The 25,677-nt window shown below is 26.4% G+C and overlaps 1 protein-coding gene across 4 annotated transcripts in view; it reads left to right on the top strand.

Annotated features, from left to right (window-relative positions):
• Positions 1–7,295: 7,295 nt before the first annotated feature.
• The window catches only part of gek (serine/threonine-protein kinase gek), a 40,216-nt gene continuing 21,834 nt past the window's right edge, over positions 7,296–25,677 (top strand). For 2 of the 4 annotated variants that reach the window (XM_015517283.2, XM_015517281.2), the window contains exons 1-9: positions 7,296–7,760; positions 17,354–17,420; positions 17,482–17,652; positions 18,485–18,675; positions 18,764–18,844; positions 19,713–19,861; positions 23,383–23,677; positions 24,084–24,206; positions 24,267–24,570. In XM_015517283.2, the coding sequence (XP_015372769.1) occupies positions 17,384–17,420; positions 17,482–17,652; positions 18,485–18,675; positions 18,764–18,844; positions 19,713–19,861; positions 23,383–23,677; positions 24,084–24,206; positions 24,267–24,570 (1,351 nt within the window). In that variant the 5' untranslated portion in view covers positions 7,296–7,760; positions 17,354–17,383. The remainder of the gene's footprint in view (positions 7,761–17,353; positions 17,421–17,481; positions 17,653–18,484; positions 18,676–18,763; positions 18,845–19,712; positions 19,862–23,382; positions 23,678–24,083; positions 24,207–24,266; positions 24,571–25,677) is intronic. The other 2 variants (XM_015517282.2, XM_015517284.2) reach the window with 2 other exon arrangements.

The following is a 25,677-nucleotide window of genomic DNA, read 5'->3' as shown; positions in this document are numbered from 1 at the left end:
AATATAACACTAAGTTTACCGTAAGTTTTCCTTCAAGTAGCTATAGAGAAAACTCGAAGCATCATTATAGGAAAAATTTTAAGTGCGTTTGAATTTTAAATTTTTACGAAAAAGCGTAACGATAACGATTTATCCTCAAATGATTTTAAATACTTTTAATTATTCAAAAAGTATAAGTCGTAGATACTTGAAAAAAATACCAGTGATTTAGGTTGGCATTTTCTTTACATGATTTAATTTTAAAAATATTTTGACTTTTTTGAGGTATTTATAGACAACTGAAATTTTCAATTTGTTTGAAATTTTTTTTTAAAGTGTCGATAAAATGTTTTTGGTCCTATCAAAATACTTGAAAATTTAATACAAAGTTTCTCATAAGTTATAAGTATAACTTATAACTAACAGCGATTAAAAAACTATAAGGATACATTGGCACAATTCTTTCTTATAAGCATTTATAGTTAAAAATTTTACGAAATCTGTCGAAAACTTTGCAAGTAATTTTGAAGTTGAAAAATCACAACATTTTTTGTGTTTATAACTAAGGATTAAGAATATAACACTAATTTTTCCATAAGTTTTTCTTCAAGCAGGGTTGGGCAGTATCTTCGATACAAGTATTGTAGATTCGTATCTTAGAAACAATTGTATCTTGTATCTTGTATCTCAATACAATTATATGAAGTATCGAGTATCTTGTATCGCGATACATTTTTAGTCAATGCATCTAGTATTTCATAAAATAATTTGTGATGCGATACAAGATACAATACAATTCTGGTTTTATTATCAAAATAATTATTAATAAGAAATAATAATAATAATAATAATAATTAATGATCCAGAATTAATATTTTTATTTAATATTGTAGGTTGTTAGAAATAGTTTTTCAACCCAGTACCGATAAATCATAAAATATAGTTATTATATGTGTAATGTATATTGCATATAATATATTAATATATATATATATATATATATCTGTGACACACGCACATTCAAATTCGATTTAATTTGTCTGTACCTTGTTATTAGGTATCCATAATTTTGTATAATGGTGTACTTACCTAATAGTTACTATGTTATAGTGTATCTTTCACGATAAAGTAAGTAATGAACATGATTGATTTGTTTTATTACTAATGTATTATTATTACTGAATAAGTGTCAGTTTTTATTATTTTATTTGTCATTCTAATTACTTAATGAAATGCTCATCCCCATAATTTTTAAAAATCCAATGAGCAGTGACTAATTTTATATTATAATGTATCGAGTATCGAGTATCTAGTCTCGCGATACTTCAAAGCAAAGTATCTTGTATCTAGTATCTCAATACTCATTTTGGAGTATCTTGCCCAACCCTGCCTTCAAGTAGGTATAGGGAAAACTCGAAGCATCATTATAATAGGAAAAACTTTAAATGCGTTTGAATTTTAAATTTTTACGAAATAGCGTAACGATAACGATTTATCCTCAAACGATTTTAAATATTTGTTACTATTCAAAAAGTTTAAGTCGTAGATACTTGAAAATTTCAGCAGTTATTTAGATTGGCATTTTATTTACATGATTTAAATTTCGAAATATTTTGATTTTTTTTTAGATATTTAATGACAACTGAAATTTTCAATTTTTCTGAAAATTTTTTTTTGAAGTGTAGATAAAATTTTTTTGGTCCTATCAAAAAACTTAAAAATTTAATACACAGTTCCTCATCAGTTATTTTTATAATGATTACAAAATACGTAAACATCACAAAAATTCACAAATTGTTTTAAGCTAGAAATTCATGAAAAATTTTCTTTTTAATTCTAAGATTTGAAAATTTAATACAAGATTCCTTACAAATTTGTCAATCTTTATCACAAAAAAAAAGACCACCGGAAATTCAAATTAAATTTTTATTAGCATTTGAATTTCAAATATGGACAAAAATACGTCAAAACCATGAATATTTGCGAATTATTTTGTAGTTAAAAATTCATAATATTGTTTGATTTATATTTAAGGTTATAAAATTCAACACTAAATTTTCCATAAGTTTTGCTTCAAATAGCTATAGAGAAAATTTTAAGCGTCATTACTCATTATAGGAAAAATGTTTTGAGCGTTTGAGACAGTTTGAGTTTTAAATTTTTATGAAATCGCATAATGAAAACGATTTATCCTCAAACCAGGTATATGTATGTCTATGATAATATGAGCCTTATATTATAAGGTATTATGAATTATGATAACTAGGTACATGCAATGTTTTTGGAAAAACTGATTAACCATGTCTCATGCAAAATGCGTCTTAATTGAAAAATAAAATATTCGTTTTAAAATAGAATATATGACAATATTTAAATATAATATATCCTAGACTGACAAATCATCTTCGTTCAGAATCGTTTTTCGTATACAACCTATCATTGCATTCAAATTTAACCTTCCCTAGTCAGAGGTCCACCCCACCCCCTTTTCAAAAGCAACGTGAAAAAAAAGCTGGTAAGTAAGTGGATGTCGCTCTGCTGTACAGTAGGTTATAATAGTGGGTTACTGTAATGAATGGTATTAAATTTAACCTCAGAGACTCGAAGTCACTCTCGATAAGAGGCTGACCTGGAGGCCTCACATATCATCAAAACTACAACTAGCATACCAACGTCTATCAATACTATTTCCAATAATGAACAAAAAATCAGTCATTCAAAAAAAATGTTCAATACTAATATACAAGAAATTACTACTACCAATAATTACTTATGCATGCCCAATCTGGGGAAACTGTTCAGCTACACACACTTTAAAAAAATCCAAATTTTTCAAAGTAAAGTGTTAAGAATTATTACAAATGCTCCGTGATTCATTCGTAATGATAATATACATAAAGACCTCCAAATTGTTAAAACTGCAGACTTCATACGCACTTTATCAAGAAATTCCCATAACTCATAACTCATTACTCAACTCAACAGGCTCGCTTCACTACAATCTTCATATCCATCCACCACTTCAACGACGTCTAAAACGCGGCCGCCCCCACGACCTAATTAGTTAAACTGAATCTCCAGTCTCTATCTGTATATACGGTTATGTTTTATATAATTTTGTATTAGTTATTGTAATCATGTAATTGCCTTATACATATTTCACTCACCTGTTTATCTGTTTACATTCGTTCAATTATACTAATATTTTTTATTTATATTTAACTATCATTTTAAAATAGCCAAAAAATTATGTTCATTATCTCCATAGGCTAGGAAAGTTTGATTATTAATTTAAAAAAAATATTTAAATTCAATGATATAATAGTATCAATGTATACGAAAAACGATTCTGAGTGGAGATGGTTGATGGTTTATTAGTCTAGGATATGTTATACTATATTATTTTATTAGTTACCTATTTGTATTTAATGTCTACTCTAGACATTTAAGTACCCATGAATAATATTTTTAAATTACAAATACAATTATAACTAAAATAATTGTTAAAATACTTGATTATTTAATATATAATATTATCCAAATTTGAAGTTAAAATAACTATAAAAAAAACTGTGTTTGAAATTTTGAATATTATTTAGATTTTTTTTTGCAACAGAATTATCTACTTACGTGAAACCTTGTTTTAAATTTTAAATTACATAAATTTTGTAAAAATTTGAACTTCAAATGGTTGTAAAAAAAAACATGCCAATGGATTTTTAATGTTTTCCAATTACTATTATATCAACTTATATGGGGAACCTTGCATTAAATATTCAAGTTTTTTGAACCAATGGATAAAATTGTATTGACATTTATAGAATAAAAAACTAAAAAGACGGAAAATTTCTAAAAATTCCCGTTTTACCTTAATTTATTTTTGTTTTTCCCGGTGTTTTTGAAAAAAAAAAACACTCACATAATTTTAAAATCAATACATTCATTGTTCCGTTCAGAAACTAAAATTAAGGAAAAAATGGTAATTTAATGGGAAAAATGGGCAGTATAAAATATTAAAAATACATATCTGTTATCTGTATTCTACATATAACATCTCTGTATATAATCGTTTTAATTTTAAATGTTGACAAAATTTACAAATTATTTAATTGTTAAAAATTTATAAAATTTTAAAATTTTATAGCTAAGGGTTGGAAATTTAGACAAGGTTTCACGTAAATAGTTAATTATGTAACAAAAAAATCTAAATCTATACAGACACAATTTTTTTTATAGTTATTTTAAGTTAAAATGTGGATAAAATTATATATTAAATAATCATGTATAGTAATTTTAGTTATAGCTGTAATTGTAATTTAAAAATTTAATCGTGGGTACTTAAAAAACATACTTATGCATTTAACATTTTAAATAGGTCAAAAAGGAGAAAATTATATTCTGTAATTTTAATCTAAACTTTTGTTGAAAACTTCGAGTATTTACGGTTATTCGTTTTTGAGTTACGACAAAAACCAATCATCTTGTCAAAAACTGATAATGCGTACCTAAGTATTGTACGCAAGATTTTAGTTTGTTTAGGGATTTATATGAGTAAATAATTTAAATAATAATAAGCAATTTAAATAATTTGTTTAATAGTTTTTATATAATTAGTTATGACAAATTATAATTAATAATAAATTAATAATTTAATTTATATCTTTAAAAATTACGAACAATTTATCAACTTTGTGTATTGAAATTATGGTAAATAAGATTTTTTTGTTAATTTAAAAATTTTTAGAGGGGTCAGAACTTCAGAATCCTAGAACCCTACCACTGCATACGCCACTGTTATGCATTATATACGAACCAAGAACCTCCTTCCTATTTTTGTTTTTCCCAATGCTTTTGAAAGTCATTGGGAATTTTAAATGTTGACTACTCAAATGCAAAATGCGGTGACTAATTAGATTTACTTTCTCATCAGAAAAATTTCTGAAGTTCAAAATCAAATAATTGTTTCGATTATCAACTTAACGAGTAATATAGATTAATTATAGATAGTAAAATACTAAATAAAAAACGCATCAATGTTAAATAATATTAATTTATTCATAGCTCCAATAAAAATCTTATTTGTAAAAACGGGGTAACAATAAAATATATTTTGTCAAGTTTAAGAATTTGTATACTAATTCTGCGAGAGCTTTGAAAAATAATTATAAATAATTTTTTTTTTTTAAATTGTTTAATCTGATTAGATTTTTATTTATAAAATTAAAATATTTATTGAATATTTTCATATTAATTGCATTAAATTCTTAAATAAACATTACCTTAAGGATATACCCTTAGGTCAAAAATAACCATCAATTTTCATAATTGTATGATGTATAGAAAATTACAGTTAAGTATACAATAAATTTAAAAAAAATTGATTTTGCCAAACCATGGTTTTTTGGTTTTTTTTGACGCTCTATAGATTCTAAATTTTATGCTAAAAACGCGTCACAATTTTTAACCATTTTATTTATTTTGTTGAATGTACTATTTTTAAATATTTCTTGACATTGATTCTATTCATAAGTAGGTATTCATACCTATATGTAACTGTTGGACGTTATTAGTATTTTTGTAATTATAACTTGTGTACTTAGGTAAATTTGAAATGTAGGTAATAGAACATTTAAAATGTTCGCAATTCATTATTTTGTATTACGCACTAATCACTTATGTTTCTTAAAAAATATTAAATACTTTTACGTTACCAATGGATAATTTATTATAATTTAAGAGTTTAAGACTCGTTTGGATTACACTTCTTACTAGTTATTATTAAGAATCTTATGTGGCTCTCCGGTGGAATAAATATCCATTGGATTGGATTTCTAAATACATACTATGTATTATAAACAGTAGTTTACATAATATTTAGTAACAGTTGTTGATACAAAATCGGCGAATCAATGTTCGCATAAAAAATATACTCTTTCTCAAACGGGTGATGCCTATGCCTACATAAATGAATACATAATAGGTTAATAGGTACCTACAAATAGGAATCATTAGAAATTTAGGGTAACGTCTAACGGTCTAACACTCTATGAAAAACCATCATCATCGTTTAAAATAATTTTTTATGCGTAATGACTTATACGTAAACGTAATCATATTTTGCAGAAACATAGGTACATAAGCTAATCAATGATTAAGTGTCTTACCTTTGACATATACTAATATTGTAATATACTATAGCAGAGTGAATTCACTGATTTTTTTTGTTTGAAAAATAGTATTTTAACTTTAATACTTCTCATTAATTATATAGGTAGGTATTTTGTCTTAAATATTTATGTAATATTTCAATATAACTATTTTATAAACACTATATGAACATGGCTTTTTGACTTTTGTTTCCATTACGTGTTAAATTTAATTTTTCCTCAATTATTAGCAATAGGAAGATGCATTAGATAAATATATTAGACTCTTAGACTGTAGATAATTTAGTTCCTTAAAATTATTGAAAAAAGTGTATGTTGTTCTATATAGATACCTACATCATGTATCATACGTGTAAATAAATATTTAAAAACAATAGTGTACTACTAATATTTGATACCAGAAGTCCAGCTTATGTCAAGAAAGCTTTTTGCTCGTTCTATATTGGTATTTGGTATTTTGGTGGATTAAAAACCTCAGTTGGCGCAATACCAAGTATAATTAATTTAATTGTCTAAGGTGTTTTTATATGTATAACAATATAACATATGGATATGGCATAAGTGTACAGAGTACCTACTTAGTGTACACAGACACACAGTACACACTATACCTAATATAAGGTATTATGGTATAATATTATAATCTATACTGTCATTGTCCATATAAGTTAAGGTCATATAGTGTCTATATATATACGACCTAAAACTCGTCATAGCAATGGCGATGTGGCTGATATAGTTAGGTAGGTATGTCTATAAGTGGAACAAATTAAAAAATATATATATATAGCTTATAAACGTAGATTAAACATTAAACCCAAACGGGATAACGATTTAAATGAAGGGCTGGAGTAGAACAACTAGAGATACATCTATATAGACGATAGAGTAGGATTTACCAAATTGGTATTATCATTTTACACGATTTGATCATTTGATCACGCCGTACAATAACAGTCAAGCTAGATATGCTATGATGGGGGGGGTGAGCGGTGAGATGGTGGGCAGAGCTGCAGCAGCTGGTGCCCCCGACACCGCCACCGCGCTAAAATCGTTCGATTAGGAGTCGTCCGGTGCAACGCGCACATCAGAAATTTCTGATTCAGAATGCGTTTCGAAAGGTCAACGTGCCCAAAAATAATAGCACCGACGCACCGTTGCGCGGCGTTGCGTTGCGTGCCGGACCGACTCGCGTCGTCGAAATTCTCTCGTCAATAGCGCAAAGCGTAGGTAGGTATGAGATTATACAACGTCCGAACACCGAACGTTAGTGATACCGCGAGCAGCGGAATTGAAGAAAAAAAACTTATTCGTCAGTCGACAGTCGTCAGTGTCCGACACCGAACTCCGAAGTCCGAATGACGGAGGTGAATAACAAATCAACAACTTACAAGATACGACGACAGTGAAGACGCAACGAGAGAAACGTCAAAGAAAATACGGTGCGCCTTCTTTACACGTGTGTTGAATTGTTGATCCGATCCGTTGAGATGGGCGCATCGGGTGATAGGTCCGTCGGTTCCGGGACGTCGCGGGGTACCTGAAAACGCCGAGGTACTTCACACAGTGGACTGCTCATAAACAACGTATACTAACGTATGATAATTAATTCCGGTGAGTAAATAATGCGTAGTTATTGTACCCACAAAGACGTTTCATACGAAACGTAAACTCTATTGTTTGTGTTTACGTCAATCACTCTATAAAGTCAACTGTGGTAGGTAGTCAAATTTTTGGTTTTAAACGGCTCGTAGATTTCATCAAACAGTTTCTATGTGGACTACTGGCTGTATAGTTAGCTATTAACTTGGATATTTACCTCAATGTAGGAAATTAAATTAGGACTCGACATGGTGCTTTTAAACATTTTTTTTTTACATTTGCAATTAGTTTGTTTACTTTTGGAATCATGCTATAAACCTTATCTGCAGCCCTGTGAAGAGCAAAAAATGGAATAAAAAACTATTACAGATGACAATTTAACCATATGTTGTGCTGTGTCACTCACAAAAAGCAATACCTCGTCATGCTGAATACTGTTATTGATCTATCAAATAACTTTGCTATTGTCAAGTGATTAACTTTTCTAACACCTCGGATATCAACAACATAATTTTTCCAAGACAATCAATTTATAGTATAGTAGTATACCAATTATTATATTAGCTATAATCAGGCCCATGAGATATCAATACCGTCACCAGTATGCAGAATAACCTGTAGTAACAGAATTTCCATATTATGTGCCATAATTGTGGTACTATGTGGGAAATGCATAGAATCAAACGAGTTTTGGTTGAAAAGCAGTACTGATCTTTCGTGGGCCGGAGTATACATACTATTACATATCTTCTATTTTCGTCGGCAGTCTCATTAATTGAGGCCCATATTTTTTTATTTTGGACGGTGGCCCTTATTTTATCCATTATCTTGTTATAACAATTGCTTACATAATATTTTTGAATTACCAATTTGTCAGGCATATCTTTTTGCATATATTTTTCTAAATAACTTTTAAAATAAATGTTTTTTAGTTTATAAAATGGTATAGATAGCAAAGTTTTACATAAATTTGAATTGATTTCGGATAGTTTTAGTTACAATTTGTAACTGATTGTTGCACATTATTTGTTTTTTGTTTTCTAAAGATGTTGCACTTCTGAGTATTTTTCAGTTTTTAGGTGTTATAGTATGATATTAAAATGTTTTTCACTTGCTACTTTCACATTGCAGATTTTAAAAATTAAAATAAGATTATCCGTTGAAAATACAGATTCACCAAACTAGATTACAAAATTAGGCAAACGCTTTTGTTGAATTTTCTTTTGGTATATTGATATTTGATTATAGATTAAAGTTAATACAAAAATTAAATTTCAATAAAATGTAATATACGTATAATAAAATGTAATACACGTGCAGCAAATGTTCAAGAAACTAGGTACATAATTATTTTACTACATATAATTTGTTATACAAAAATACAAAAATGAACACAATAAATAGAGACCGAAATTATATTCTTTTAAAATAGCCAAAATAAGATGTCAATATTATCTTAAAAATTTGAAAATATTCCACCAATATTCTTTAAAAATCATAGAAAAAAAGTAGGTCAGCATTTCAGTGGTGAATTGTCCCTTTGGTCCTCATGATAGTGTAATTTTACCGTATACGATAAAAAACAATTCTGAGCAGACGAAGGAATCTTTTTTATTTAATTTTATTCGTTTCTATGGTGATAATCGTCCATAAATATTTAATATTACAAAATTGTTAAATTGTACGTTTTTCTCTTTTAACCGCTTTTATTTCGAGTATCATTTCGAAAATCGAAAAATGATCTCTCTATAGTTTAATTATCTCTCTATGATTAGCCTATATTTATTTTTTGCAGTTGATCAATTTTTATTTCCATTTTCTCCATAAGTATATTTTTAAGTTTAGCAATTGTATTTTCAATTAAATTTATTGAATCAACAAGAGACATATGCAATTTTATTAAATATTTGATGGATGTTATTAGCACAAGAAAATAGGCTTTAATAAATATAAGATCATTTTCTGCGGTTTTGAAGTCAAAAGCTGTTTTACATTTAAGTACAGATTGACTGGGAGATTTTTGATTACTTAATTCTTTTGGTATTCATAATTATATTCTCAATTCATTACTAATTGTGATATAATTATTGTAATAATATATAGGTCTTTAATAACAAATAATTTTATATCACTTTATTGTAATTTAATTTTCCTATTCACAATTTAGATAAAATAAGTCTCTATCGTCTTTATGAGAAACTATATAGAAACCGTTGAAAATAATAATAATTTTTGTCCTTTATTTATGAAAAATATTTATCAAAATACATAATTTTCTAAAAACCTTCAAAATATGCACTAAAAAATTAAATTATGCAATAACATTCATTAAAAATTTTGAGCTTTTGGTTTCAAACGTGAAATGTACTAGGTATCTGCTTACTCTGCATACAATAAAGTTAACCAGAAAAGTTATGCAAATTCCTGAAAGTCATTGCTCTAATTATTACATTGTATGAATTATACTTTGAATTTGATTTTATTAATTTTAACAGTCAATATTAAAATAGTTTTTGAGTCACAGATACAATTTAAAAAAAAAACTGGGAGCCCTGGATATTCTATTAATACCTATTATTTTAGTTTTAATTTAATTTTGCTTTTACCTAATTATCTAATATTAAGTATTGGAAATACTTTATATTATGACATTATTTATTTATTTATTTACTTATTCAAAATAACCGAACCAGAGTCCTAAAACATAATATTATAAATATTGTGTGTGGTAAATACAAACATAATACAAATAAATTATAGTTCTTACTTAATTAAAGATTTTATATTATAAGAAGACTTAGAAGTAAATAAATAATACAAATCAAATATAATTACAAAAAAAAAAAAAATTAAATATAATTAAAGACATACCTAAGTATTACATGCAGTCATATGAAGTTTACCAGAAGATTTGAAAATATAATTTCTAGTAGAAAAAAGCGGATAAAAAGGTTTTGAATCTCTAGTATTATGGCTATTAATTTTAAAAGTAGAAAAATATTATGAAAATTTAAAACATTATTATATGTGCCATGGAGAGGTTTATTGATGTTGGACTTCAAAGAGATAAAATGTAGAAAGTTATTTGGAATAGATTCTAGTTTAAGATGTTGTTTTGATGTGTTATTTATCTAGATGAGAGGGTAGTATTCTAGATTGGAATGAACGAGAGAGTCTGGATTTTTAAGGGAATAGAGTCGGCAAATGAATCACAAGTATGTTTAATAAACCCTATGTTATGAAAAGCTTTATTCTTGATCATATCAGTTTGAGGAAAAAATTTTAGTTTAGGATTAAAATTATTCATAAATCTTTAAATTTATTAACAAGCTTGATATTAAAGCCAGAAATTGAGTAATGAAAGTTGATGGGATTTTTTATCAAGTAAAATTTCATAAATTATGAAATACCTATGATTAATATTTCATATATGATTTGTATCACACCACAATAGTAGGTTATTAATAGAATATAATTGTAAGTTTGAAGCATCTTGTTCAGGTTTTATTATTTATTCTAATTTGGCGTCATCGACAAAGAAAAAGATATTAGAATTAGTGATAACATTAGGAAAATCACTTATAAATGTATTAAAAAGAAAACATGACAGGTTTTTTTTAAAAATTTTTAAGGGACACCAGAAAAAACATATAAAAGTATATCACTATATGTATATACTCCGTGCCACGAGAGAAGGAACCCGTTTCGCGCATGCAGACTGACGGCAGCTAGCGTTACTAAGCTCTATTTCCCCCACTTTATCCTCTACAGTTCGCGCTTTCGATATGTCAAATAAGTGGGGGATGCGCGGAGTCGGTTGCTATTTGGTCGGGACACGGGTTCCTTCTCTCGTGGCACGGAGTATAGAGGTAAACTCAAGATATTTAACGATTTGGTGACGTCTTGGTAGTAAACCAATTTAGTAAACAAACTGAGAATTTAAATGTTTGTTATTTTTTAATAAGAATTACGTGATTAATTTTGTCAAATGCCTTAGAAAAATCAGTATTATTATAATAATCATGAAAAGATTAGAGTTAAGGAGACCAAACTCCTATGAGTCGCCAGTTTATAAAGTGGCCCGACAAAAGTCACACGGTTATTCTGCCACCAGGAGCGCCGTTCGATTAGAGGGCTACATTTTAGTCATTTTACAATATCATAGCATGTAGTATTATACTGTAATAAGAATTATGTATGTTTTTCGAATTAAACATGATTTATTATTCCTTGCAAATAATTTATTACCTTATGATTTAGATCAGATCTAAAACATGTATACAGAATTAGGGGGATATTGGTTAAAATTGGTTCAATAATAAAAAACAAATATATTATTATAATTAGTTACTAAACATATGGACATGGATGATTTCCATATGATTATTTATTATTGAATTCATCAAAATATTAAATTTATAAATAGACAATGTATACAATGATAAGGTTTCAAATAATTTTTATTATTATTTTGTGTTTGTTTGATTATTTAAATACAATAATTATACATAAAACAACCAGATTTACCAAGTGCCAAAGATGTCTTTTAACTTTAAAAAACGAACTTATTTCATCTAGAGACAAACTTATTGACATGCGTTCCAAAGGATATTTGATTCATCTGTCAGATTGTCTTTTTGTTCTCATTTCAATACTAAAAAAAATTACATTACAGACTTTAATTTCTGAAGAGTTAAATGTAGACACAATTTTTTCTATAACTCTAATTTATGGACACAGCATCTTTACCATTTGTTGGTTGTAAAGAACACAATATGGATTTGACAAAAAGTATTGTACGCTTTTTCATTACAATACGTATGCATTTCATTGTAAGACGCTCAAACTACAATGAAACTCAAAAAAAAAAAAAGGAAAAAACCAAGTGTAGTAGAAAATTATTAAAACTTTAGTTCATGTATTATTTATATACATACCATTTTTCATTAAACTCGTAGTCATTATAGAATATTTTGAATTTTAAACTTTTTTTACAGGAAACACCTTTTGAACTTTAATTGTATATTTAAGTATACTTTAATATAAGCAGGTAATAAGTAATGAATGATATTTTATATTTCATTCAAATACAAAAAAAACGTACATTTATAGTAAAATACATATTATAATATGTGGTAAAACATAGCCTTCTAATCGAACGACGCGCTCCTGGTGGCAGAATAACCGTGCGACTTTTGTCGGGCCATATTTTGTATACGGAGTTTGGTCTCCTTATCTCTAATCTTCATGTATATAATATTAGTTTGTGCATTTGCTTCAAATGAATGAACAATTATAGTTTTTACTACTGCTAATTCATTACAGACAGATTGTTTGGAAGTAAATCCATATTGATGATTTGAAAGTTATGAAAAACAAATGTTAGATAATTTTGATGAGATTAAATGTGAATTTCGGGATAATAGACAAATTAGAGATAGGCTGAAATTAAGTAGTTGGAGTAGAGGAGTAGAAGTATTTAATTTTGAAACTAGACTTCTAACATTTATGGTAATAGCATTGAAACTTAGCGAAGTTTATTAGTTTTTTTGAACTCTAGTTTTAATAATTGATGTAATGCTTTTGAAATATTTTTTTGCTAGGTTTGAATCACCATTAGAAAGCCTGCTATTTAATTTCTTCCATACATTTTGAAAATAGAAACTTCGTTTAGGAGTCTTGTCATTTGTTATTTTAATCTCATTGAGAATTTGATCTGATTTTTAATTTTCTCGATGAACCCTAGATCTTGAAAACATTGTAGGTTGAATTTAGTGATATTGTGAAATTTTCAATGGGCATATCTTTCCATCAACTTTGCCAAGTTGCTGAGTTGTGATCGGTATGATATGCAAAGCGAGTTTTTTAAAAATACAGTTGATCGTTGATGTGTATGAATTATTGGAATCTTTAGATTCATTAGGGTCATTGATAAAATTATGTTTTAGAGCAGGCTTGGCGGTCAATGAAGTCCTCAAAGGAGTCTTCATCTGGAGTAGGAGGTTGAGTTTAAGGGTCTCAAGTTGAATGAACAGATAAACTATTTAAATTGTTACGGAGAAGAATACTGTCGTCTTTGATATCAAATATTTAAGAAAAAAGTTTTTTTTGTTCAAAAGAATCTTAATTCATATTTTGTTGGTGATGCGATTTTTCAGATTAGTCTATTCAAATTTTAAGACATTTAATTGTTTTATGATCAAATTAATATCTGATTAAAAAGTATTATTTGATCGAGTGACTGATTTAGAAATCTTAGATTTTTTACTCAGTTTGGACAGTTTTTTTACATAAATTAAATAGTAGAGATCATCTTGATTTAATTGAACACATTTTATGTGCAAAATACTACTACAAAATAAACAAGTAAAAGACCTGTTTTTACCTCGTTCTAAATTAACTACACAGATAACGCATAACACTATTATTCCTATAAGAACAGATATTTATCAGACATCTTTACACCTTGTATGTGATATTCGATCATACTATCAAAAATTTGCATTTATAACTTAATTCTTATAAAATAATCAAGATATATTGAAATATAAAATTAGTTTGTGGACATCCTTTATCTATCGAATCTTTGGTTAGTTGGGAATTCAGCAATATTTGAATGTTAAATAAACATTATTTTTATTGAAAAATAGAGTTAACACATTATTTCATCATCCTTATAAATCATTGATAAATAATTTTGTTTTTTTCCATACTAGGAACTAGGAAATATGGAATATATTATATTTTAAATTTTACCAAGTTAACCCGACATAATGTTATTATATTATTTTACATTAAATTATACTTTATGTGTTTTATTTTGACATTGGTTATCTCTTAATTTTTACATTAAGTTATCAACAAGTAAATATAAATATGTTGAAATTCAGGCAGATACTTTATTATGTTATCTAGAATGTATGCTTTGAAATTGATTTGGAAAGCTGTAGAATAACACTTACCTATTTATATCTTGTCATTTATTATGAATATTGGTTTATCATTAAAGTAAGTAATTTTTAGATTCATAAGTTCTTAAGATTATAAAAAAAGTATATTTATTTAATATTAGAATTTAATGAAACCTGATTGTGGACAACAAATGAATTTAAATTAGGTTTTAGTAAAAGGGCGAGGACATAAACATAAATAATGTTTATTAGCGAATCTGATATACCTATTACTATTAATACTAATGAAAAATGTACCTAGTGTATTATAATAAGTATAAACATTTTTCAGAATGAGCTTTAAAAATAAATGTTTCCAAAAATATAATTAAAAATTATTATAATTATAAATTATAAAAATTTAAAATATAAGTAACATAATAATACCTACACAATATTATATAATTTACATATACAGGGTGATTCGTTTATCAAACAACACTCATTATTTATAAAAGTATTGACTTTTTTCAAAATATTGTTTTACATAGTTTCAAGTTGTTAAAAAACCAACGCTTTTATTAAAAAATTATATTTTTTAATATTTTTTATCCTTATCATTTTTTAAGTTTTTTACTTTTTTGAATGGCAACATAGTTTTTTAATTTCATATTCCAAAGCAGAATATTTTTCTAAAAATTTTGATACATAAAAATCGAATTTAGGACTAGTAGTTTATGAGTTATAAGTATTTAAAGTTTAGACAAGCGGAGTAGTGGACAAACATTTTGCGGGGTAACCCCGTACCACTCCACTCTCCCAATCTAAACTTTAAATACCTATAACTCATAAACTACTAGCGCTAAATTCAAAATTTTAACGTAATAATTAATTAAAAAAATAGCTTTATTAAATTATGAAATTTGAAGTATAGGTTACCATTTGAAAATCAAAAGTTGATGGTGGTGTATATAATAAATATAAGGGTGAAAAATATAAAAATAATAAACAATTCAAGAAGAGTGTAAATCTACAATTTTGAAAAAAAAAAAAATTGAAAAAAGTCAATACTTTTTTAAATAATGAGTGTTGTTTGATAAAAGAATCACCCTGTATATAACATAATTTAACCTTTGTATTATAATTTTAATTGTTGAGACAGGAAATTTCATTAAGAATCTGTTCTTTAGTTATCTCTTTTAAACTACCAGAATAAATATTCAAAAAGTCATATTACATGATTTTGATCTATTGATAATCAAAATTAATTTTTGTATTTTCCAAAATTAAAATATTGTTAACAAGGAGCTGTTGTTATAAAAATAGCGAGAATTAAATTTATTTATAAGTAATTATAAGATTATTAAGATACCTATCTTTGTCAATATATATTTTTTATAATAGTAATGTCTGTTTTTATTGAGTTGAATATATTTTAAGAAACTTTTGATGATGAGATAAACAAAAACTTTTTTTTAGCCATTTTAAAATTCTCAAATCTTCTTCATAGTTGAAGTTACTAGTTATGTCATTATCTACCTTCTCAAATTTGTGTATCTAGAACTTCTAATATAGAATGTTCATACTGTTTTATCATATCAAAATTTTCAAATCTTCATACTTACCATGTTTCAATTATTTACATTATTCCCTTATTTCCTAATACCTAATTGAAAAACAGATCTTTTAACATTCAATTTAACTTAGATATGCGAAAACTGTAAAAAAAAAAATTGCTTCTCTAAAAATTTCTTTGAATTCAAAATTAATATTCAAACACCAACAACTGAAAAATACAAATATTGTTCTTGTTATTTTTAATTTATAGTTTAGCTTACAATTATTGTAAGTTTTGCTTTTCTTCTATATGCTAAAATATTTAATCAATAATTTATTTGGTAAAATAAAGAATATTATTTTCACAAAAGCAGGACCATTTTTACCCTTCGAGCACATGGGGCATGCGCCTAGAGTCCCCGGGCAGATGAGGGCACCGGATACTTTAAATTGCTTGTAAATTGCAATGCTAAAATGTTAATCTGTTTTTTTTTTATTTAACTTTTTTGTGGCAGCTCCAGGGTCAATAGACCCCTGCAAAGCCTATGGCCGGAATTGGAAAAAAGTCATGTTGTACCATCTAACAATAAAATTCAATAATTTTACTGACTGTAAACTGTTGAACTGATGGTGAAGTGGTCTGCTATATGGATGGTTTAGCACTCTTTACAAATCAATAGTGATGATTTAAGTCTATTTACTTATTCTATTAGGTGTATTTCAATTTTAGAAATCAGACTTAGGATTTTAAAGGGATGTTGTATCTCGTTTTCATTTAAGCTACATATCTGTAAATGTATTATAATAATAAATTATTTATTATAAAATGTATAATTGTTATAAGACAGTATCTTAAAATTATAAATATTATTATTCATATTTATTAGTTTTTATTATACCTACTATAATATTTATAATAAGGTACCCATGTATTTTAAAACACTTCTTATACTAGATATATTTGTTTTTAATATTTCACCTGTATAAACTTAACTAAACTTATCTACTATTTGTTTACTTGTTTGTTTCCGTACCATTAAATATTTGCCAGAGTTAATTATATTGGAGTTGAATATCATTTTATCATTAAAAGATTAATCAATTTTCTTATCAATTTTCAATTATAAATAAAATTTAAATAAATATTAATATTTTTAGGTATTTTAACTGCCAAGTCACGGAAATGCAATGTCGGAAGTTGTGACTGATATAAAACTTTTATCAGGTAATATAGTACAATTTTATATTTTTACTAATGACATATTTTTCATATTATATTTTTTTAGGCGATAATCGGCTGAGACAGTTGGAAGCATTATTTTTAGGAGGTCCAATACAAGGACAAGGAAAATGCTTCAGTATTGAAACTCTTTTAGATGTTTTGCTTGTACTGTATGATGAATGTAATAATTCATCTTTACGCAGAGAAAAGACTGTATCTGATTTTATAGAATTTGGTATGTATTAGTATTATTAATATTACTATATATATTGCTATTAAAAAAAAAAAAACTTAATATAACAATTCAGTGGAATGCAGTATATGTACACTAATTGTGACCAAGGGAGTACTGATAATCAAACAATGGTTAAAAATATTAAATGAATATGAATTTAAATGTTTTATAGTATATATGTATGTTGTTAAAAATAATACTTATGTACTGTTTGTATAACATATAAGTGTAATATGATAAAATAAATCTATGTGAGTATTTAAAATATAAAATAAAAATATATTTATTAAAATAATTAATGTTTAATCGTGTTTTTAAACCAACTTAATTTAAGATTACATATCTACATTAAAGTGAGGTGTAATAGTTAATAAAATAATCTCTTATATTATATATTAAATACAAATGTAAAGCTGGAATCTGTAAATAAATTTGACCAAACATTTTCTTTGTGTGGAAAACTGACGTTTAATTATTCAAAAAAAAGTTGTTTAAGATTAAATTAAAATAACATTTTCTATTTAATTATTTTTAAACAATAACTATTTGTTCTAAAAAATTTCCAGCGTATATTTGGTCTATTATTTTATTTTTATTAATTGATTCCTATTTATTAATTATTAACATAACATGATGCCGAAGTGCCATTACTAGATTGGTACTTTAACTATGTCTCGTAAGTCTTTTTCTTTATGTATTGAATATAAATATAATGACTTGCTTATTACACTATATATTATCTACGAATTGTAGAATGATAGAAAAAGAAAAGAAAGAAACTGAATAATTTATACTATTAAAGTAATCATATGTGTTTTACTTATAATTATAGTAAAACCTGTGGCATTGTGTGTTAAGTCATTGCGTTTGACTAGAGATGATTTTGAGACCATCAAAGTTATCGGTCGTGGAGCTTTTGGAGAAGTGTGTGTTGTGCATATGAAAGGAACAGATAAAGTTTATGCTATGAAAATTCTTAATAAATGGGAGATGCTTAAAAGAGCTGAAACTGCATGTTTTCAAGTAACTTAATAGTTTTAATATAATACATTATAATTTATTAGATATAATTATATTATATTATATATTTATATTATTAATTTTTTTTTAGGAGGAAAGAGATGTTTTGGTATATGGTGATCGTAGATGGATAACCAACTTACATTATGCTTTTCAAGATGAAACAAACTTGGTAATTTTTTTTATATAGAATGATATAAAATAAATAATATACCATTGTACATACAGCTATAAGTAATGTAATATTGCTTATACTTTATGACTAAATTATTATATTTTTATTAATTTATTAGTTTCTTACAGATATTAAGATTAAGTACAAATTATTAAATCATTTTGCTAATGATTACTGATTAGTATATTAGTATATCAATGTTGTACAAATTTATGACCGAAAATTAGGTCTTTAAAAATTTGTAAGCACATAATGTAATTTATCTTCCTAAATCACATAGCAATATATTGTATATCATACCAAATTTGTAATCAGTAGAACCAATTTTGTGATAATATTTTTTAATTTAAATGAATTATACCCATTTTAATTCATTCTAAACTTAAAATGTCAATAAAATCCTTTGAGATTCACTAGGTACTATAACCTTAAAGTTTAATAATAGTCTAATTATATTTCTTCTAATAACAAATCACTCAAAATTGTTTATGCTAAAAATAATTAATTAATACTTAAGCCAGAAAGGTAAAAAAATTGCACACTGATATCTTAAAACAATTTCTAAAAATTAAGATTATATTAATGCTTAATTACCTAAGTATAAAAATAGAATGATAATACTTAAAATAATACTATACTAAATGTATTGATCAGAATGCCAATTTATTACAAAATAATAATTAATAACTTAAAGGCCTCTTCTTTACTATTATTACTTGCATACAAAGTTTTTTATGGTCCACGAGAGTACATTTTGAAGTGTTTTTATTTTGGCAAGCTTAGTTATAAGTTATAACTTACAATTTACTTATAATGTGACATATGATTAATTTAAATCAAGTTTATTGTTACAAACTTGTTTCAGTACCTTGTTATGGATTATTATTGTGGAGGAGACTTGTTGACTTTATTGAGCAAATTTTTTGATCGCCTTCCTGAAGATATGGCCAGATTTTATATTGCTGAAATGATATTAGCTATTAATTCAATTCATGATTTACATTATGTTCATAGGTGAGTAATAACATTTTTATAGAAATAAATTAAACCTAAGTAGAGTTTCATGAATGTTTAATGAAGATATAATGTATAGTGATAAAAATTTAAAAATACCATTTACTGTATTTAATAGAGTGGTTACTAGATAGTTGTAATTTGTGTTAACACAAGTGCCATTTCTAGTATTTTCCAAAAATTTGTAAATTATTTTTTCTTCTTTGTGTTTCTCATCTATTGAAGGTTGGAAATCATCATGGCTTTATGTTCTTTGTCCTTGGCTGCACTGAGTAGTTCTTTAGTATTGTATTGTAACCACTCCCTTAAATGTTGCAGCCAGCTCGTTCTAGGTCTTCCCCTGCTTCTCTTCCCGCAAATCTTTCCTTGTATTATGAGCTGCAACAGCTGATATTTTTCACCTCTAAGCAAATGTCCAAAATATTGCAACTTATTATTGTTATTAAAATCTTCATCATCTCTGGTTCTTTGCCTATTCTTCTTAAAACTTATGTGTTTATAACTTTGTCGACGCAAGATATGTTGAGAATCCTGCGGAAACACTACATCTCAAATGCTTGGATTTTTTGAACATCTGCTTTCTTTTGGATCCAAGCTTCCATTCCATACAACAAGGTGGAAAACACGTAGCACTTTAACATCCTAGCTATTAAATCCAATGGTAGATCTTGGTTTGAAAAACTTTTCCTTAGTTTAAAGAACGTCAATCTAGCTATTTCAACTTGACACCAGATCTCTCTTGAGTTATCCCCGTTATTGTGAATACATGTTTCAAGATACTTGTATCTACACTCTTTACACTCTTTCTATTATGGCATTGTTTAAGATTAATTTGAATTCATTATTGTGAGTGTCTGTTTGGTCTTTTGTTATTAATATGAATTTAGTTTTCTTAACATTCATCTTAAGTCCATATTTGTTGCATGCAATGTACAGCCTGTCCATGCTTCTTTGCAGATGTGTCATGGTTCCCACCAGAATGATGGTGTCATTGGCATATCTTAGGTTGTTAACAAATTTCTCATTTACTATAACTCCAATATGTTCGTGGAGGATCGCTTCATCAAAAATTACTTCACTGTAAATATTGAATAATAGGGGAGACAAAACACAACCTTGTCATACTCCATTTTTTATTTTTATTTCGTCTGAGAACTCATCGTCCTCTTTAAATTTGGTGGTTTGATTCCAATTGAGATTTGAAATTATTCTTATATCACGGCTGTCAATATTATTATCCTTTTATATTTTTATTAATATATCATGCTGTATGTTATCGAATGCTTTAGTAAAGTCTATAAAACAAGCAAAAATATTTCTATTGACATCTAAGCACTTTTGCATAAGGGTATTTATACTGAATAATACCTCTCTGGTGCCCATTCTTTGTTTAAACCCAAATTACGTCGTACTTATGTCATTCTCCAATTTAGCGTATATTCTTCGATGTATGATCTTTAAAAATAATTTCAAGGTATGGCTCAGAAGAGCTATTTATTGTTCGATAGTCTGAACATTCTTTAGGGTTATTTTTCTTGGGTAATGTAATAAAAGTTGATGTCAACCATTTTTCCGGAATATTTGCTGATGCATAAATTGTATTGAATAAATCAACTAACATATCTATGCCATCATCATCAAGCAATTTTAACGATTCTGAAGGTACTTCATCGGGGCTTGCTGCTTTCCTTGGTTTGGTACTCTTTATTATATTTGTTACTTCTTTCATTATATAAAATCGTTCATCCATTCTAATGCTATTTTGTTCTGGCATATTTTTAGAGAATAGTTCTTGTACATATTCCATCCATCTTCTACTCTTTCTTTTTGTATCTGTTATTATACTACCATAGTTTTCCCTTATAATGTCTAATTACCTTTCTTAAAAAGAAAAAATAACTCATTTAAAATTTGCAAATAAAATATTATCTAGGTTTTTATTTAGTTGTGCAAAGACTTAATTATTAAGCTTAATTATGTGTTAAGTTAAATGTTTGTTATAATGTAGTAATAAATAATGAAATAAACTAAATAATACAAATAATACAAATAATAATTTAATAATATTTTTAAACCTACTATTAAACTATTTGAAATAATTAATTTGTAACTGTTGAACACAGAACTTCAAATATTTTATCCTATTATTTTTTAAAAGAAGTCATTTCTTTAAAACCATTGTCATGAGGAAAATCATCAATATTGTGTCTTACACTTGACCACTCTCACACTCACAGGCTTGTGTTTTACTTAGGCCATGTTTATGGAATAGGTTAGGTTAGGTTATCGCCATTTACCTTTTACAGTTCTTATCAAATGTCAAGTACTCCATGGAGACTTTTGGGACTTAGGACATGGATTCTCAAACTTTTTTGGTACCCAAAAAAAAAAATATTTGTAAAAAGGGTTACATTGTTTATAAAAGTTTGAGAATACCTGAATTAGGAGATTGAAACCTGGGGCTCTTACGTTGTTGGTAGTTCATCCATTCTGCCGGATGTTACATACTAAACCAGGTGCCTAGGCTCCAATTTTTAATTGTATTTATATGTTTGTTTCATTTGCTTAATATCTTATGTATAGTAGTTTAACTCATTTAAATCTGTTATAAAAAAAAGAAGCATTATATCCATTTTACAAAAAATATTATTCAATTATAATTCCTATATATATATTATAAACAAAAGAAATTGTATATTTCTAAGATGCATTAAGAATATATAGTGAAATCTCTATATATTGGACAACCACGGGGAATGTCCACTATTGAGAAAACCTCTACATAATGGACCTTTGCGAGAAATTACTAAAGTCCACTATAGGGAGACGCTATAAAGAATTAGTGTTATATATTATTATACTAACATACATTGTATTTGGTACATATTAATTTATTATTTATTATGTACACATGTATGTATTTAAAATTTGGTATAAAAATGTTTATGTACAATTAAAAATATCTGTAAACATTTTTTGTCTAAATTTTTTCCGCTCTTAGCAATGTTATGTACGTGTATTGTGTCTATTTATGAGAGTTAATTCTTAATTTGGTACCAGTTTTTAGTGTTCTCATTCACTATTAGGAGGGTCCACTTATCCACTTATCAAGAGGTTATAACTCCTAATATGTGCATACATTTTTGTCGGGGAATTTAAAAGCGTGTCTACTATTAGGAAGGGTCACTATTAATTAAAGGAAGTTTCACTGTTATATAAAATTTTTTAAATCATTGTACAATGTAATTTTGTATATTTCAACACTAATATTTGATTATAGTATAAAAATAAAAATACTATTAAAAATTTAAAACCCTATTAAAATGTATTAATGACCTAAAAAAAAAAAAAAATGTTATTTTAACATACAAATAATGTTTTTAGTTATCAACATCAAAATATTGGATCTTAGTTACAACAGATTAGTGACTACTTAAATAAATTAATGTGTTTGGATATTAAAATAATTAACTGTCTCAACATAAAGAATTTATTAATGTTTTAATATGTTTGATTTACAGAGATATTAAACCTGATAATGTTTTATTGGATGCTAATGGTCATATACGTTTGGCTGATTTTGGATCATGCTTAAAAGTGGGTTCAAATGGTTTTGTTGAAAGCAATGTCGCTGTTGGTACACCAGATTATATATCTCCTGAAATATTACAAGCTATTGAAGATGGACAAGGTTGTTATGGACGAGAATGTGATTGGTGGTCATTGGGAGTTTGTATGTACGAAATGATTTATGGGGAAACTCCCTTTTATGCTGAATCCCTCGTACATACTTATGCTAAAATAATGAATCACAAGGTATCCAATATTCAATTATTAAAGAATTTTTCTTATTATTTCTCTTTCAGTTGCATTAAATAAACATTTTGAAGAACTGTAAAAACTTAAAACTGGTAATAGTAAATTTTAGAGGTAGAATATTTGCATTATTTATTTTAATATTATGTAAATTAAATTCCATGAATATTAGTATTGCAGTTTAATTTATTCACATTTTCATTTATATATTAAATTATCTACCTACCTACTCGTATACAAATTCACTTAGTATTTTTTTTCTTTGATATTTAATATTTAATATATTTTTATTTAATGATATTACCTATTATGATCATATGCAGTTATTAACAAAAATATATCAATATTATCAACATTGTTAAAATGTAATTAAGTAATTATAATATTTGTTCAATTCATATTCTAGAATTGTTTTGATTTCCCTAATGACCAAGAAGTACAAGTTTCTGAAGAAGCAAAAGATTTGATGAAAAAACTTATTTGTAGTGCTGAACAAAGACTAGGTCAAACTGGCATCAATGACTTCAAAGTAAGGTTATAAAAAATATTACTCTTAATAATCATTTTTAATTTCAATTTCAATTTCCAGGAACATAATTGGTTTATTGGTGTAGATTGGGACACTATTAGAGATAGTGTAGCACCATATATTCCTGAAGTATCTAGTCCAACTGACACCAGTCATTTTGATGTGGAAGAAATTGATATAAAAACTGATATTTTTCCTCCTACTCCTTCAAATCCTATATTTTCTGCTCTACATTTACCTTTTATTGGTTTTACTTTCACTCAAAATAGTTATGTATCAGATCTTGGATCTATTGGAAAATCTCTTTCATCATGGAAAACGACTAAAAGAATGCGATCTCAAGAAGAAAAAAGTGAAGTAGAAGGTTAAAATAACATTATTTGAATTGTTTTCCAATTTAACATTTAAACATGGTTCATCAGTATTTTTTAATTTAATAGAATTAGTACTAATAGTAATACTGAAGAGCATATTAGGGAATTATAATTATATTTTTATTATATATTCGTTGAGTTAATTTTAGTTTTATTTGTTACTTGAAAATAAAATACAAAAACTAGGTGATAACTAGAGTCTGGATTTATATGCAAATGCATATTTCTTTTTTCTTATTGGTCTTCTATAATTTACCTAAAATAATTTTTATTACAAATGTCAAATTTTTGTATATTTGAATGAAAATGCATATTCAGAGGATGTGATACCCGCATGTGTTGTCTCCGTCTTACAAGTGCGTAACATAGCAAATTTTACGCTCCGCCGGTCACGTTTAGCTCCGTTAGTTTAAAATTTAGAGTGAATCAACCTCGAATAAAAATTTAAGGTAACATTATTTTCAAAGGCTTTGATAGGCTATTTATTATATTTGAATTGTAAAGCAAGTTATGAGTATTTTAAGATATACAAACAATTTACAATTTTGAAATACACATTACTCGCTTTAAAATTAAAATATGATAAAAAGCCTATCAAAGCCCTTGCAAATAATACTACCTTTAATTTTTATTTGAGGCCAATTCACTCTAAATTTTAAGCTAACGGAGTTAAACGTGATCTACTTTGCATACAATTTGCTATGTTACTCACTTTTAAGACTGAGACAACACATGCGGGTATCACATCCTTCACATTAAATATTTCTGTATAGTTGCATAAATGTTGTATATTCTACAATTATAATAATAATGATAGTAATAATCATTATAATTTTAGTTTTGTTCATTAATATATTCATATTTACTTTCATACAAATACCTACTGTTGATCGTAAATAATCCATGATAATTTACATCGATAAGTTATTGACAAATAAAAAAAAAAAATATTGAATTTTCTAGTGGTAAATTTTTGATTACACGACTTCATTAGCTAACAGTATATGTACACATACTATAAATCACTTTAAAACATTTTATTTATTTATTTTTTAATTAATTTTTTTATAAATATATTTAGATTGTGTAATATGCAG

The sequence above is a fragment of the Diuraphis noxia genome, unplaced genomic scaffold, assembly GCF_037042655.1.
Source record: "Diuraphis noxia isolate RWA-SAM2 unplaced genomic scaffold, SU_Dnox_SAM2 contig0001, whole genome shotgun sequence".
NCBI lineage: Eukaryota > Metazoa > Arthropoda > Insecta > Hemiptera > Aphididae > Diuraphis > Diuraphis noxia.
The sequence above is the reverse complement of the archived record's forward strand: the minus strand, read 5'-3'. Positions and strand labels throughout refer to the sequence as shown.